Genomic DNA, 12,150 nt, shown 5'->3' on the forward strand with positions numbered 1-12,150 from the left:
ATTAAAAATAATAAAAAAAGATTAGGTGGCTATACGGTCATTTAGACGGTCTAGCGGAAAACATCGGATATCCAATTTTTAAACCGATTTGACATAAATCGGGATGGAAGAATGACATGTAGTGCACATGCGGCTAGACGGCCGATTTTTAGAACAAAGGTTAAAACTAATACGACCGAACAAATAAAATATGAACTTATTTTACTCATTTTAAGTTATGGATGATGTTTTGAAATTGCACGTCGATCGCCGAATCTAGACAGTTTACACCCAAACTTATCACTATTCTAGAAGAGCTATTATATGTCAACTCATCATATGAAATTTTTTACAGTTAACGTTCAATTTTGTACCCTTTTTATTGTTAGAACACAATAAACCCCATCAAAGTCTTTCTCTCTCCCTTATCCTCTCTGCGTACGACCTCAAAGCCCTGGTTCTGCTCCGACGTTACCGGCGCGTCCGCACGCGTCAGGCCGTCGGGGGCTCAGCTCTTTTTTTATATGTCTTCGTCTTTGCTTCACGATCAAAACCCCTCTCCTATCGCTTTGTTCCCGGTCTCTGGTCAGGCGAGTCTCTGTTTTCAATGAGCCGCGCGCGAGGAATTCGGCGAAGGTGGAGATCCGGCTTGCTCTGGAGTCGAGGCGCGGTGTGTTGCAGGGGTTATGGTTGGCGGAGTCGGCTTTTTACGGCTGAGAGAGAGGTCGCATTTCCCTTTTTAGATCTTCTCTCGAGGCCTCCATGTTCGTGGTGGTGAGTTGGCTCGCCGTTACGGTGAGGTAGTGGCTTCGTTGCTGCTTTTGTCCGGTGTGGTGTGTGTTTTCTTCGAGAGGAACCGGGAACCCTTACGGCGTCGTCGGGTTCGTCTCCATCTGCGGTGAAACAAAGGCAACTGGAGGCGAGTCGAGGTTGGGTACGCTGGTGTTAGTTGTACTCGGTCTCCACAGTCGTCTATGGCTGTCTATGGCTCGTGTTGGAGTGCCGAGTTGAGTCCTACACAGTCGTCTATGGCTGTTTCAAGCTCTCCTCAGCGTTCCACTTGTCTTTCCGGCTTCATCAACTCGTCATCAGTTCGAGCACTTCATTAGTTTAGCGGCCGCTTCTCTATTGGAGTCGAGCTCTCGTGCTTTATCTGTTGGTTCACTATTGACACAGGTGGATTATGTTGCGAGTCACATTCTCCGTTTCTTCGGTTCTCAAAGGCGGCAAGAGGCGTCACAGATTGGTCTTCGGTGGCGGTGTCTCTCTTGTGTTCCACTACCATCCCAGTACCGGCAAAGGGTCACTTGACCCGTCACTGGTAGTGTAGCTGGCTGTTTTGTGTGCTGGTCGTTAGAGCTCTCTTGGATTGGTGTGTGGCTTGGAGGTCAGGCCTTTTTAATGTTCTACGGCGACAGTAGCGAGTTTCTGTTCGGTCGGGAGGCAGTTTCAAGTGCTGTGTGGTGCTGTGTACAAGTCGGCTTTGGTGGCATTAGCAAAGCTCTGGTATGTACCCGAAACTCTCCTCTATTTGTCGTTTGGAGCTTCATGTTTAGAGATGGTTGCAAGTATGGTGGAGTTCTTTGGGAGCTAGCTACTCCGGAAACGACACGAGAAGTCCCGGCATCCGAGGCAACGAGGAGAACCTCACCTTCTTGTGATTATCGTTAAGGGTTGAGAACAGTAACCAATTCTGAAGAATTACAAAAAACGGATTAGCGGAACGTGCCGGGTTTAGTGGGTGGGCGAAGCTAATTTCTGTAATAGTTTGACTTCGAAAATTTTGTACAAAACTTGCTTGTAACCGGATCTGAAATTCCCGTTATACGGGTTGATTTTAATATATATATATTAATTAAAAGAAAATAATAATTTGAGAGTTGAAGCCAGACATGTCAATTAGGGTCAAAATCCGCAGTCCGATCCCGTCTAGCCCTAAAAAATATCGAGCTTGAGCTTAATTTTATAAGCCTAATAAAAATTGGACCTTTCGAGCTAAGCCTTTGGGCTTTGGGTATATCGGGCCTAAGCCCGTTTGGGCTGCTAAGGCCGGCCCGAAAACCCCAAAATTTTTAATTTAGCGTAAATATTATTGTTCTTGCAACCAAAACCATTATTATTATTTACATATTTTTATCCAAACTCTAATAAAGCAAATATAAAAGTTGTTAATACACTTTATTGTTTGATCATTACAAGTGTCACATTTTAAATTTTGCAAATGTACTTTCTTCTTTCATGTACAACATGTTATTTTTTTTAATTTCAAAATACAAAGTATATGAAATGTTTGACCATGTTTATCATAAATTTTATTCTCTTATATGTTTAGTTTTAATTTATATTTGATTATTTAAATCTTATTAAATTTGGTTTGTTTATAATATGTTTTTAAAGCATACGAAAAAAAAAAATATTTTTTGATAAAAAAGAAACTGTTTTTTTTTTATATGACAAGTATTAAAACGATAGATATGACAATGATATATTAAATGTTTTGTGATATGACAAATATAAAAAAGAAACTGTTTCTTGATAAAATATATTAAATATTTTTTGATAAAAAATGAAACTGTTTTTTATAAAAATTCACATGTATTAAAATGATAGATATGACAATGATAAATTATGTTTTGAAAATCCAAAAAAACCCGAAAAACATGTAGCCCTACAAAGACCGGACCGGACTCTGTATTCTAGGCCTAAAATATTTTCGAACCAGGTTCAAATATTTACGAGCTTATCGGATTTGGGTCGGACCAGGCCAGCCCGAATTGACGCTCCTAATTGAAGCCTTGGTCATACATTAACGGAATATATATATATCAAAATATGTAAGGAAAGTTTCGCAGAGAGATGACATCTAATCGCACCATAATTTGATATTTTATGTTTTGCATGTGTAGAACCAAATCTATATATATATATATATATATTATACATATATATATATAAATTTGTCTTTTTCTCTTCTTCTGCCAAGTGGCAGGGGGGATTTTACGACACATGTCATCTATGTATTTGTTTTTACATTTTAGGTTTTTTTTTTAGATTATTGTCATTTGTCCAATTACTTTCTAATCATGAACTATTTAATCATTTTCGCACTAACTATTATCGTATGAAATTTGATAATCTATTTTATTGTTCACTAAAATTCAAGATGAATAAAAAAATAAATAAAATAATATAAATATATTTTACATATTTAATTTATTCACAACTAAAAATAACATAATTTTTGTTATTTTATTAGTTTTTTACCATTTTCTATTATTTAATTTACAAATTATATATATATATATATATATATATATATATATATTAACTATTAAAAGTATAAAATGACCAAATTAATAAGAAATTAAAGTGCAATACATAATTTAAACATAAAACATCCACAGTCAGAAAGAAAAAGCAAATTATCATAGTAACACTAACTCAATAAAGATTTGGAGCTGAAAAAAAGATCAATAAAGAAAACTAACATATCTCATCTTATTATAGAATGTCTTGGATAGAACAAGTAGATGTCAGAAAATGCAAAAAACAAAATATGAGACAAAGCAATCCCCGAAACACAAAGGATCTCGATCAAGCACCAGCGCAAAAAACAAAAAAAAAACCAGTCAGAGAAAGAATAATCATCTGAAGAACAAAGTCACCACGAAACAAAAAGACGCATGTCTAAAGCACCAGAAGCACAACCACCAGCTAAGAGATAAGAAGCACCTCACAAATTAAACAAGCATATATAAGACAATTATGCAGCGAAGAACCACAAAACTCTGAATAGAAAAAACCAAAGCTCCAACAGACTAACTCCGCACACCTACACTAAAGGATGCATGATAAGAAGATACCCAACCTGAGTGGAAGAGAATGGAAGCCAACCACCGAGAAACCAAAGCTTACCACTAACAAGTGGTATTATACATACAACAACACATTATTAAAAAACAAACACATTATATATTATTTACTAAGTATCTACTAATACATAACATAATAAAACATCAAATATGATCTTTACAAATAAATACTGACCACATAATTACATCATCAGAAAATCATATTTAATATTTAAAAATAATAAAATAATATTCTGCGCGGAGCGCGAACAACCCTCTAGTAACTAAGGTAAATAAGGTGTTGTAGCTCATATAACAAATTAATATATATTATAAACTTACACTTTTTCTTTTTGAATACTAGGAGGTTCGAAACCCATAATTCCTCGGACCTGAAACTACATTTAATATCTGTTTTATCTCAGCAGTCACTTAAACCGGAGACTTCTGATACAATAACCATGGTTCTTTCCAATTAAGCTAACGATCTCTAGTGAACTTGCACTTTCAGGTAACCTTAACGAACTATAAAATAAGAGACAAAACATCAGAAACAGTCAAGGAACATATCATCTCTTCATCACAAGCAACCCAAATCTCTTACATATATATATATATATATATATATATATATCATCTCACAAACCCGATTGAGAAGAGGAAGAAGAATCCCCGAACCGCCAAAATCTGGCATAATCTTGCTCTTCTTGTGGCCTAGAAGAGCCACCAGAAGACGAAGAAGTTGTTGCGGCAGTAGTACTAGTTGTTAAACTAAAGCTTAGCATATCAGTATTATTCCCATCTTGATAATATTGGTTATAGTATGGTATATTTTTTGGCTCGATTTGATTGGAGGAGTAATAATTAGAGTTTGATAACTGATCATTATAGGCAACGTTAACCCTCTCCGGGAAATTGAGTTTGGCTTTGCTTCCTTTGAACTTAAGAGCAGCTTCATCATAAGCTAAGGCTGCGGATTCAGCGGTTTCAAATGTCCCAAGCCACACACGTGCAGCTTTTTGTGGATCCCGTATTTCAGCTGCCCATTTCCCCCATGGCCTTTGCCTCACGCCTCTATAACGTCTCCTCCTCATCGAGTTTCCTTAATATCAATCACAAAAATTGAAAACAATAAAATTGCATTGTATTTGTGTAATAAATTGTATATATTGGTGCTGACTTACTGAATCATATACTAATAAGGTCATACTACAATTGTATGAGAGATCCTCTCAAATAAACTATATTATAAATTGTTAATGAATAAAAGTTTTACATCATCCGTTGTTGAAAAATTAATAGTCGATTATATATATAAAGCTATGATCAATTCACTTATCACCAATTGGTTTTTAGTTAGAAATCAATGATAAGCTCAAATTTAACCTAAATATAAGTTTGAGATTTACATTTGATATGGAGTTCGTTTCACAAAACTTCCAAATAATATAAGACATGCGCATGTATATGTATATATACCTTGATCTTGATGAGATGGAGCAACTGGCTGACTAGGGTCTTGTGGATTATACACAGAAGGACTATCCTGAGAGATGCTCTGTTGGTTTCCGATTACTTGAGTCAAAGCCGAGACCATAACACGCATGTCGTGTTGAGATCGGGCCGAGAAGACCGGGAACAAGTTCTCATCTTCCTCGGCTTCTTCCTTTTCTTCAGGTTCATCACCTCCAAAGGGCATCTTCTCATAGACTCGAGGATCCACTTTTGCTAATTTTTAGTGAAAATATAATCTTTTGTTTAGAAGATAGAACCCGATATGTGATTGAGTTTAGGGTTGTTCATTTTATCTTTGGACATCAAGAACAAGGAGGCAATAAAGAGAAGAGATTAGACTGAAGTAATTAAATGGCAAAAGATTGAGTCAATGGTTTTTTGGGGAATGCAATATTCTGAGGCTTTTTATGTAGGAAGTCTTTTCTACGTGTGTGAACATATGACCTTCAAGAATATACGTGAAGTTTGTTTTTCTTTTGTTTTTTTTTGGTCTTTATTTATTTGTTATAAAGTATTGTAATTGTTTATAATTGTATTTTAGAAGTAATAATTATACACAGCCATGTTGTACGATTAGTACGGATCGATGTTTTAGGGTTTTGAAATGAAAACATGTATAACATGAGAATGTTTGTTAAACTTCTCTTATTGGGGAAAATGCATGTGTATTTAAAGGGGTTTTTGCCAAAACTAACCCACAACTTGATTTTAATCCCAAACTTGAATCAAATGCAAAACTAACCTAAAAGTCTAGTGAAATTACAGCTCAGCACCTTGTGACCAAACAAAAAAACAGAAGCCATTTTTACGAATATAGCCCCAGTAAATCGTCTGAGTCGTCTGAATTGTTGGAAGTCGTCTAGACGACTGAAGTTTCAGTCGTCTGGTACCAGCTTATTTTAAAAATAATTTATAAATCTTGTAAAAAATATTTTGATGCGTGAAAAATAAAAATCAAGTAATTATAAACAGTTTTAAGTGATATAAATTAAGATATGATAAAATTGATTTGTTTTGAAGATAGATGAGTGGAAGTAGTGTATCATTATATTCTTTGGCTTTAGGAGTTTGGCAAACATATGTTGTAGTATTGTATGTATTGTTAGGGTTAGATCTTGGAAAACTAAAATGTTTTTTTCAAAAATTAGTTTTCACCAATATGTGTTTATTTCTGTGTATAGTAAACACTTTTCAAGTTTGATTTGATTTTATGAAGTGTTTAATTAGATAAATAAGTTTAGGGGTTATGTTTAGGGTGTGGACGACTTATATTTCAGTCGTCTGTTGAATAATTTACACGGACGACGTATATTTCAGTCGTCCACATCGTACCGAACCTTTAATTTTACCAATGTACGTTTTAACCTAACCGGATCATTTACCGGACATATAAAAGCTATTTTTTCACTATTTCACAATTTTCCGAAACCCTAGCGCCGTTTCTCTCCAACGGCGATTTCGAAGGCGATAAGACGAAAACCCTACCGTGGTCGTGTTCCGCCGTTATCTTCGCCGGTAATCTCTCTGATTACGACGAATCTCGTTTCTCCTTCATGCCGTAGAGTATTTTCGTAGTTTAAACTGACCGTCCGCTTCTTTTTTTCAGATCTGAAATCTCGTTTGCCAAACTCCGCCGCCGGTATGTTATTTCTCATGTATTAAGGCGTTTAGCCGCCGGAAAAACCCTAAATATTTTAGTATTGATTCTTCTTTTCCCTTCGATTTGCAGATCTGTAACGGCTTGGGGCCACATCTTCTCCGACCATATCTTCTCGGACAATATATTCTCCAACTGTAAGTCATTCGTCTTTTGTTTAAAAGATTTTGAGATTGTTGTAGTCTTTTGCTGAAAGATTGCCCAGACGACTTCCAGGAAGTGAGAAGACTACTCAGACATGTAATTCGTCCAGAGAGTAAGACATAGTAGAAGACTTCCTGGAAGTCGTCCAAGTAGTCTTCTCACTTCCTGGAAGTCGTCTGAGTAGTCTTCTCACTTCCTGGAAGTCGTCTGGAAGTCTTCTATAGCATTTAGCATAGTGCGCAACCTATGTGTTTGAGATGGTTGTTTGTGATTATTTGCAGGCCTTAAAATGGATTTACCAGAATTCCCGCCGAGGATGTTTACATTAGGAGAAGAGCCTGATGCAATCAGGAGCATTTCGTATCATTCTGATGACACGAAGTTGTTTAAAGCTCTATGTGATTGTCTCACAGCTGACAAATATGAGGATCTGAAGGCGTCGAAGTTAGGAGTGTTCATCAAATTCAAGGAGCTTGACTTTGGTTGGACTTCAAGGCTGGTACATTTTATGCTCTCTTTCCAGCTAGACATCAAGAAGAAGTTTGAGCTCTGGAGTCTTGTCGTTTCACAACCTGTGAGGTTTTCACTGATAGAGTTTGAACACCTCACTGGGCTGAACTGCGATTACATCAAGGACCTGGAAAATCCAAGGTGTGAGGTTACGACGGAGATGGCTGCTTTCTGGGAGAAGATGCGTGTTGATATCGATACTGGGCCAAGTATTGATCAGATAACAGAAGCATTTTACAACTGCGACGAGTGGTCTCGGGATGATCGCATGCGGCTGGGATACCTTGCCATCTACGCAGGGTACATCGAAGGGAAAAAGTTCTCATCCGCTACATCAGCTAGTCTTGCAAGGCTAGTGATGGATTTAAAACAATTTGAGAATTATCCATGGGGGAGAGTGGCGTTTAAGGTGCTGATGGATTCTCTGAAGGCAAAAGACTTGACGCAAACTGGTTACACTGTTGATGGATTCATACAAGTGCTCCAAGTGTGGGCGTACTATGCTCTGCCAGAATTGGGTGCTAATTATGGGTCTCCCATACCAAACAGACCGTCTCCACTGTTGCTGGCTTACAAGAGTGGCAAAAGACAACGCAAATTTTTTAAGGCTGCTATCAATAAACATGTACTTAACTTCACTCCTAAGACTTCTCAGACGACTTAAAGTTAAGTCGTGTGGAAGTCTTCCAACAAAAGACCACTCAGACGACTTACTTTAAGTCGTCTGAGTGGTCTTTTTGTTGGAAGACTTCAGACGACTTAACTTTAAGTCGTCTGTGAACAAAATACTTCTCAGACGACTTAACTTTAAGTTGTCTGAGAACAAAATACTTCTCAGACGACTTAACTTTAAGTAGTCTGAGAACGACTTAACTAAGTTTATATCTTTTATTTATTGCAGACTATCGTGAAGAACTTCGTTCAGAAGGATTTTGATGAAATGTTTCCAAAATGGGACGGAGACGTAGATGACCCTGCCGCGGATAACATAATTAAAGTCATGTTTAATGATCCTGGATGGGAGTGGACCATGGAATGCTGGCCAGTCACCGGTACCCGCAAGGTTGTGAAGATGGAAGTGATTCCAGTGAAGAATGAAGTGAGTCCCGTGAAGTCAGAGAGTGTTGTGAAGGAAGAAAGTAGCAGACCTCGGAAGAAAGCTCGTAAAGGGTCTTTTGTTTCTGCTGAGACACCTGCGGCGGGTAGTGAAGGGATGACGCATCAGCAGATTGAAAAGTCCTTGAAGGACATATCTGATGCCATTAATATTGGCTTTGGGACGTGTCTTAAGGAGCTCAAGTTACTGGCGGATAGGATGGAAGCTGTGGAGAAGAAGGTGGGAATCACCAACAGAGGGGGTTCATCTGATGATCATCAACTTACAACCACTTCAAATCCACCAAAACCTGTTGACGAACCCTGGGTTAGTACCAAAACCTCTCCCAAAATTGCAGAGAAGAGAGTCACTAGGCAATGTGTTAGGAAGAGTCAGGACTGATGTGATTTGTTTCTTGTGTGCTTTGATGAACATGTGTGCTTTGTTTCTAGTGTGCTTTGATGAACCACTGTATGCCTTGATTCTGAACATGTGTGCTTTGTTTCTAGTGTGAATTTGATCTTTGCTGTAAGGGCTTTTGTTAATAGTTTTTAAACACACTGTGAACTCGAAATTGCAGAGTGAAAGTGTGAATGGGGCGAAAGCAGAACAGAAGGAAGCCAAAGAACCGAGTCTTACTACAGAACCGAGTTCCTCGAGAGAGCTCTGTCTTGTGAGTCCTGCAGACGACTTACCGAGTGATGATCCTAGCCTTCTTATATTGGACAAACAAGTTTCCACCGCTTCAGATTTACTCGTTGAAGAAGCTCGAAGGCAGACAAAGAAGGAGACTGCTTTGGTGAATCTCCGTAAAAAAAGTGTGCGAGAAAGGAAGCTTGCTCCCACACAGCAAACTCCTTTTAAGGGAAACAGCACTGCCAAACAGATCATTCCAAACAAACAGGTTGGCGGAGGCTATGATCCTTTTGCACCCATTGACAAGATGAAGTCGAAGGAGCTCACTGCATGGGTGCAAAAAGATCCGTAAGTTGCTGTTAAAAATATGCTTACTTATATTTGATTAAAAAAAGCTTCCATTTGATTATTTACATTTTGTGTTTGCAGTTCTTATAAACTGCCTCTGAAAAAAAAACCACGTAGATGTCGAAGTCGATTCTATCAGGTCCTCCGAACTCCCTTAGAATGGTTAACCGACCATGTAAGTCTTCTGCTATTTTCTTACTCTTATATAAGTCGTCTGGTAGTTATCTGGTACTTTTCTGATTTGTATAAGTCGTCTGTGAGTCGTCTGTGAGTCGTCTGTGAGTCGTCTGTGAGTCGTCTGTGAGTCGTCTATGAGTCGTCTATAAGTCGTCTGGTAGTTATCTTACGTAAGTCGTCTGTAAGTCGTCTCTAAGTCGTCTCTGAGTCGTCTGGTAGTTATCTTACGTAAGTCGTCTGTAGGTCGTCTCTAAGCCGTCTCTAAGTCGTCTGTGAGTCGTCTTGTAGTTATCTTACGTAAGTCGTCTGTAAGTCGTCTCTAAGTCTTCTCTAAGTCGTCTCTAAGTCGTCTGTAGGTTGTCTGTAAGTCGTCTGTAAGTGTTTTTGACTTGTATTGTTTTATATGCAGCAAATGGATGCTTTTATTAATATACTGAGGCAACGGTACCAAAACCATCCAGAACATTTCAGGAGCGACAGAATGTGCTTTCTTGATCACGTCTTTTCTCGGCAGTGGAGGGCCTCCTACCCTGATTTTAAGAGCGACGCTCCTGATGCCAACGGTTTAGGAAGAAGACTCCCTGGTGGGGCGTGGAATTATCATGCAGGCTTGATACCTTCTTTTTGCCAATCTAAGAAGGTTTGGGGGGTGGATGTGGATGATATCTATGCACCTGTGAACTTCAAGAACCAGCATTGGATTGCTATATGGATATCGATCCCTAAGAGGCACATCGTCGTCTGGGACAGCATTGTCTCTCATATTAGCCCTGAAGAACTCGATGAGGTAATGGAGCCTTTTGTCACAATGGTCCCTTATCTGCTTGTTGAGTGCGCGCTCTCTGACGAACAAAAGGTTCAATACACATTGGAGCCATACACATATGCGAGACAAACCGTTGGAGTACCTCAGTGCCGAGCTGGTGATTGTGGCCCCTTCACTCTGAAGTACATCGAATGTCATGCTCTTGGGATAGAATTTCCCACCGCGTTTGACAAAAAACACGGGAAGACCATCAGGGAGAAGATGGCGCTGGATATATTTCGAGAGCTTCCTAAGTGCCATGAATGGGAAAACCAAGACAATGATGAGAACCTGGCAACGTATGATTAGATATTGGATGTGTTATTGCGATTGTATTTGAACTTGATGCTTTTGTGTACTGTTGTTAGGTAGATTAGGGGATGTTAACAGGGTCAGGATAGGATGATGTTTTTTGTAACCTATCCTCACACCAAACTAGAATTCCGTAGGAAATTAGTTTGGTAGTGCAGTAACCTTTCGGAATATGTAATGTTTAACTTGTTTTTTTTAAATTGCACTGTTGGAATTAGTTTCGGAATATGTAATGCTTAACATAGAAGGTCTACAAAGAAAAGTTCATAAAACATATAAATTCATAACATAGAGTCTACAGAGAAGTTCATAAAACATAGAAAATCATTGGACGACTTACTTAAAGGTCTTCTGGACGACTACAGAGAAGTTCATAAAACATAGAAAATCATTGGACGACTAACTTAAAGGTCTTCTGGACGACTAACCAGAAGAAAATTCTAATTAAGACGTTGGACGACTAACCAGAAGGTCTTCTGGACGACTTACCAGAAGAAAATTCTAGTTAAGACGTTGGACGACTTACTTAAAGGTCTTCTGGACGACTTACTTAAAGGTCTTCCACGTCAGTTCTTACATTGTGGACGCTTATGGCCAGTTTCTTTGCAGACTGAGCACCTATAAACCCTGTGTGCTTTCGGGGTTTGCGTCCTCTCATCCTGGATAGCTCCAACCAAGATTGCCATCTTGATTTCTTCTGTCTCCCCGGACCACGCTTTACTTCCGGAGGAAAGCATGTGTGTGCCTCAACAAGTTGTCCAACACAAGGATATATATTCTCTGAGTATCCTGCAAACAAAGTATCCTTTGAGTAGACCGGCCACACAAGTGTGGAGATATGCACACCAGCTGCTGTTCCAGCTGCTATAGCATGAGAGCAAGGTATTTTCTCGACTTGATAGACACCACAATCACACTTTTGAAGTTCCAGATCAACATTACAGTCCCTATTGCCACCTTTCACAAAGAACTTCCATCCATCAATTTGTTGGACTCTCAGAGTATACGCGTTCTCCTCTCGGACAGCAAGCAAGTGTTCAACACCCCGACTATGTTGAGTTGTAAGACTCAAAACATCTCCTCTCCTTTTCCAGTACCACCTTCCTAGCTTCTCCCTTAT

The 12,150-nt window shown here is 38.7% G+C and overlaps 3 protein-coding genes across 3 annotated transcripts; 2 read left to right on the forward strand and 1 right to left on the reverse strand.

Moving 5' to 3' along the window:
- Positions 1 to 2,185: 2,185 nt before the first annotated feature.
- On the reverse strand, positions 2,186 to 5,573 carry LOC103873458 (ethylene-responsive transcription factor ERF114). Its single transcript, XM_033273106.1, has 2 exons — positions 5,310 to 5,573; positions 2,186 to 4,932 (listed from the first exon to the last, which is right to left on the reverse strand). The coding sequence occupies exons 1-2, from the start codon at positions 5,527 to 5,529 to the stop codon at positions 4,469 to 4,471; spliced, it is 684 nt and encodes a 227-aa protein (XP_033128997.1). The 5' UTR covers positions 5,530 to 5,573; the 3' UTR covers positions 2,186 to 4,468.
- A 1,507-nt stretch (positions 5,574 to 7,080) lies between these two features.
- On the forward strand, positions 7,081 to 11,450 carry LOC117126112. Its single transcript, XM_033273515.1, has 5 exons — positions 7,081 to 7,139; positions 7,428 to 8,317; positions 8,558 to 9,079; positions 9,333 to 9,736; positions 10,307 to 11,450. The coding sequence occupies exons 2-5, from the start codon at positions 7,436 to 7,438 to the stop codon at positions 11,025 to 11,027; spliced, it is 2,529 nt and encodes an 842-aa protein (XP_033129406.1). The 5' UTR covers positions 7,081 to 7,139; positions 7,428 to 7,435; the 3' UTR covers positions 11,028 to 11,450.
- Positions 8,529 to 9,803, forward strand: LOC117125982. Its single transcript, XM_033273108.1, has one exon. The coding sequence runs from the start codon at positions 8,597 to 8,599 to the stop codon at positions 9,152 to 9,154; it is 558 nt and encodes a 185-aa protein (XP_033128999.1). The 5' UTR covers positions 8,529 to 8,596; the 3' UTR covers positions 9,155 to 9,803.
- Positions 11,451 to 12,150: the final 700 nt, after the last annotated feature.

This window comes from Brassica rapa, chromosome A06 (genome assembly GCF_000309985.2).
Source record: "Brassica rapa cultivar Chiifu-401-42 chromosome A06, CAAS_Brap_v3.01, whole genome shotgun sequence".
Taxonomy (NCBI): domain Eukaryota; kingdom Viridiplantae; phylum Streptophyta; class Magnoliopsida; order Brassicales; family Brassicaceae; genus Brassica; species Brassica rapa.

Coding starts and splice junctions, on each gene's coding strand:
- LOC103873458 (XM_033273106.1), bottom strand. CDS start 5,529: ATGCCCTTTGGAGGTGATGAACCTGAAGAAAAGGAAGAAGCCGAGGAA. Junction 4,933..5,309: donor TCCATCTCATCAAGATCAAG/GTATATATACAT, acceptor ATTGATATTAAG/GAAACTCGATGAGGAGGAGA.
- LOC117125982 (XM_033273108.1), top strand. CDS start 8,597: ATGTTTCCAAAATGGGACGGAGACGTAGATGACCCTGCCGCGGATAAC.
- LOC117126112 (XM_033273515.1), top strand. CDS start 7,436: ATGGATTTACCAGAATTCCCGCCGAGGATGTTTACATTAGGAGAAGAG. Junction 8,318..8,557: donor CTAAGACTTCTCAGACGACT/TAAAGTTAAGTC, acceptor TATTTATTGCAG/ACTATCGTGAAGAACTTCGT. Junction 9,080..9,332: donor AACCTGTTGACGAACCCTGG/GTTAGTACCAAA, acceptor TCGAAATTGCAG/AGTGAAAGTGTGAATGGGGC.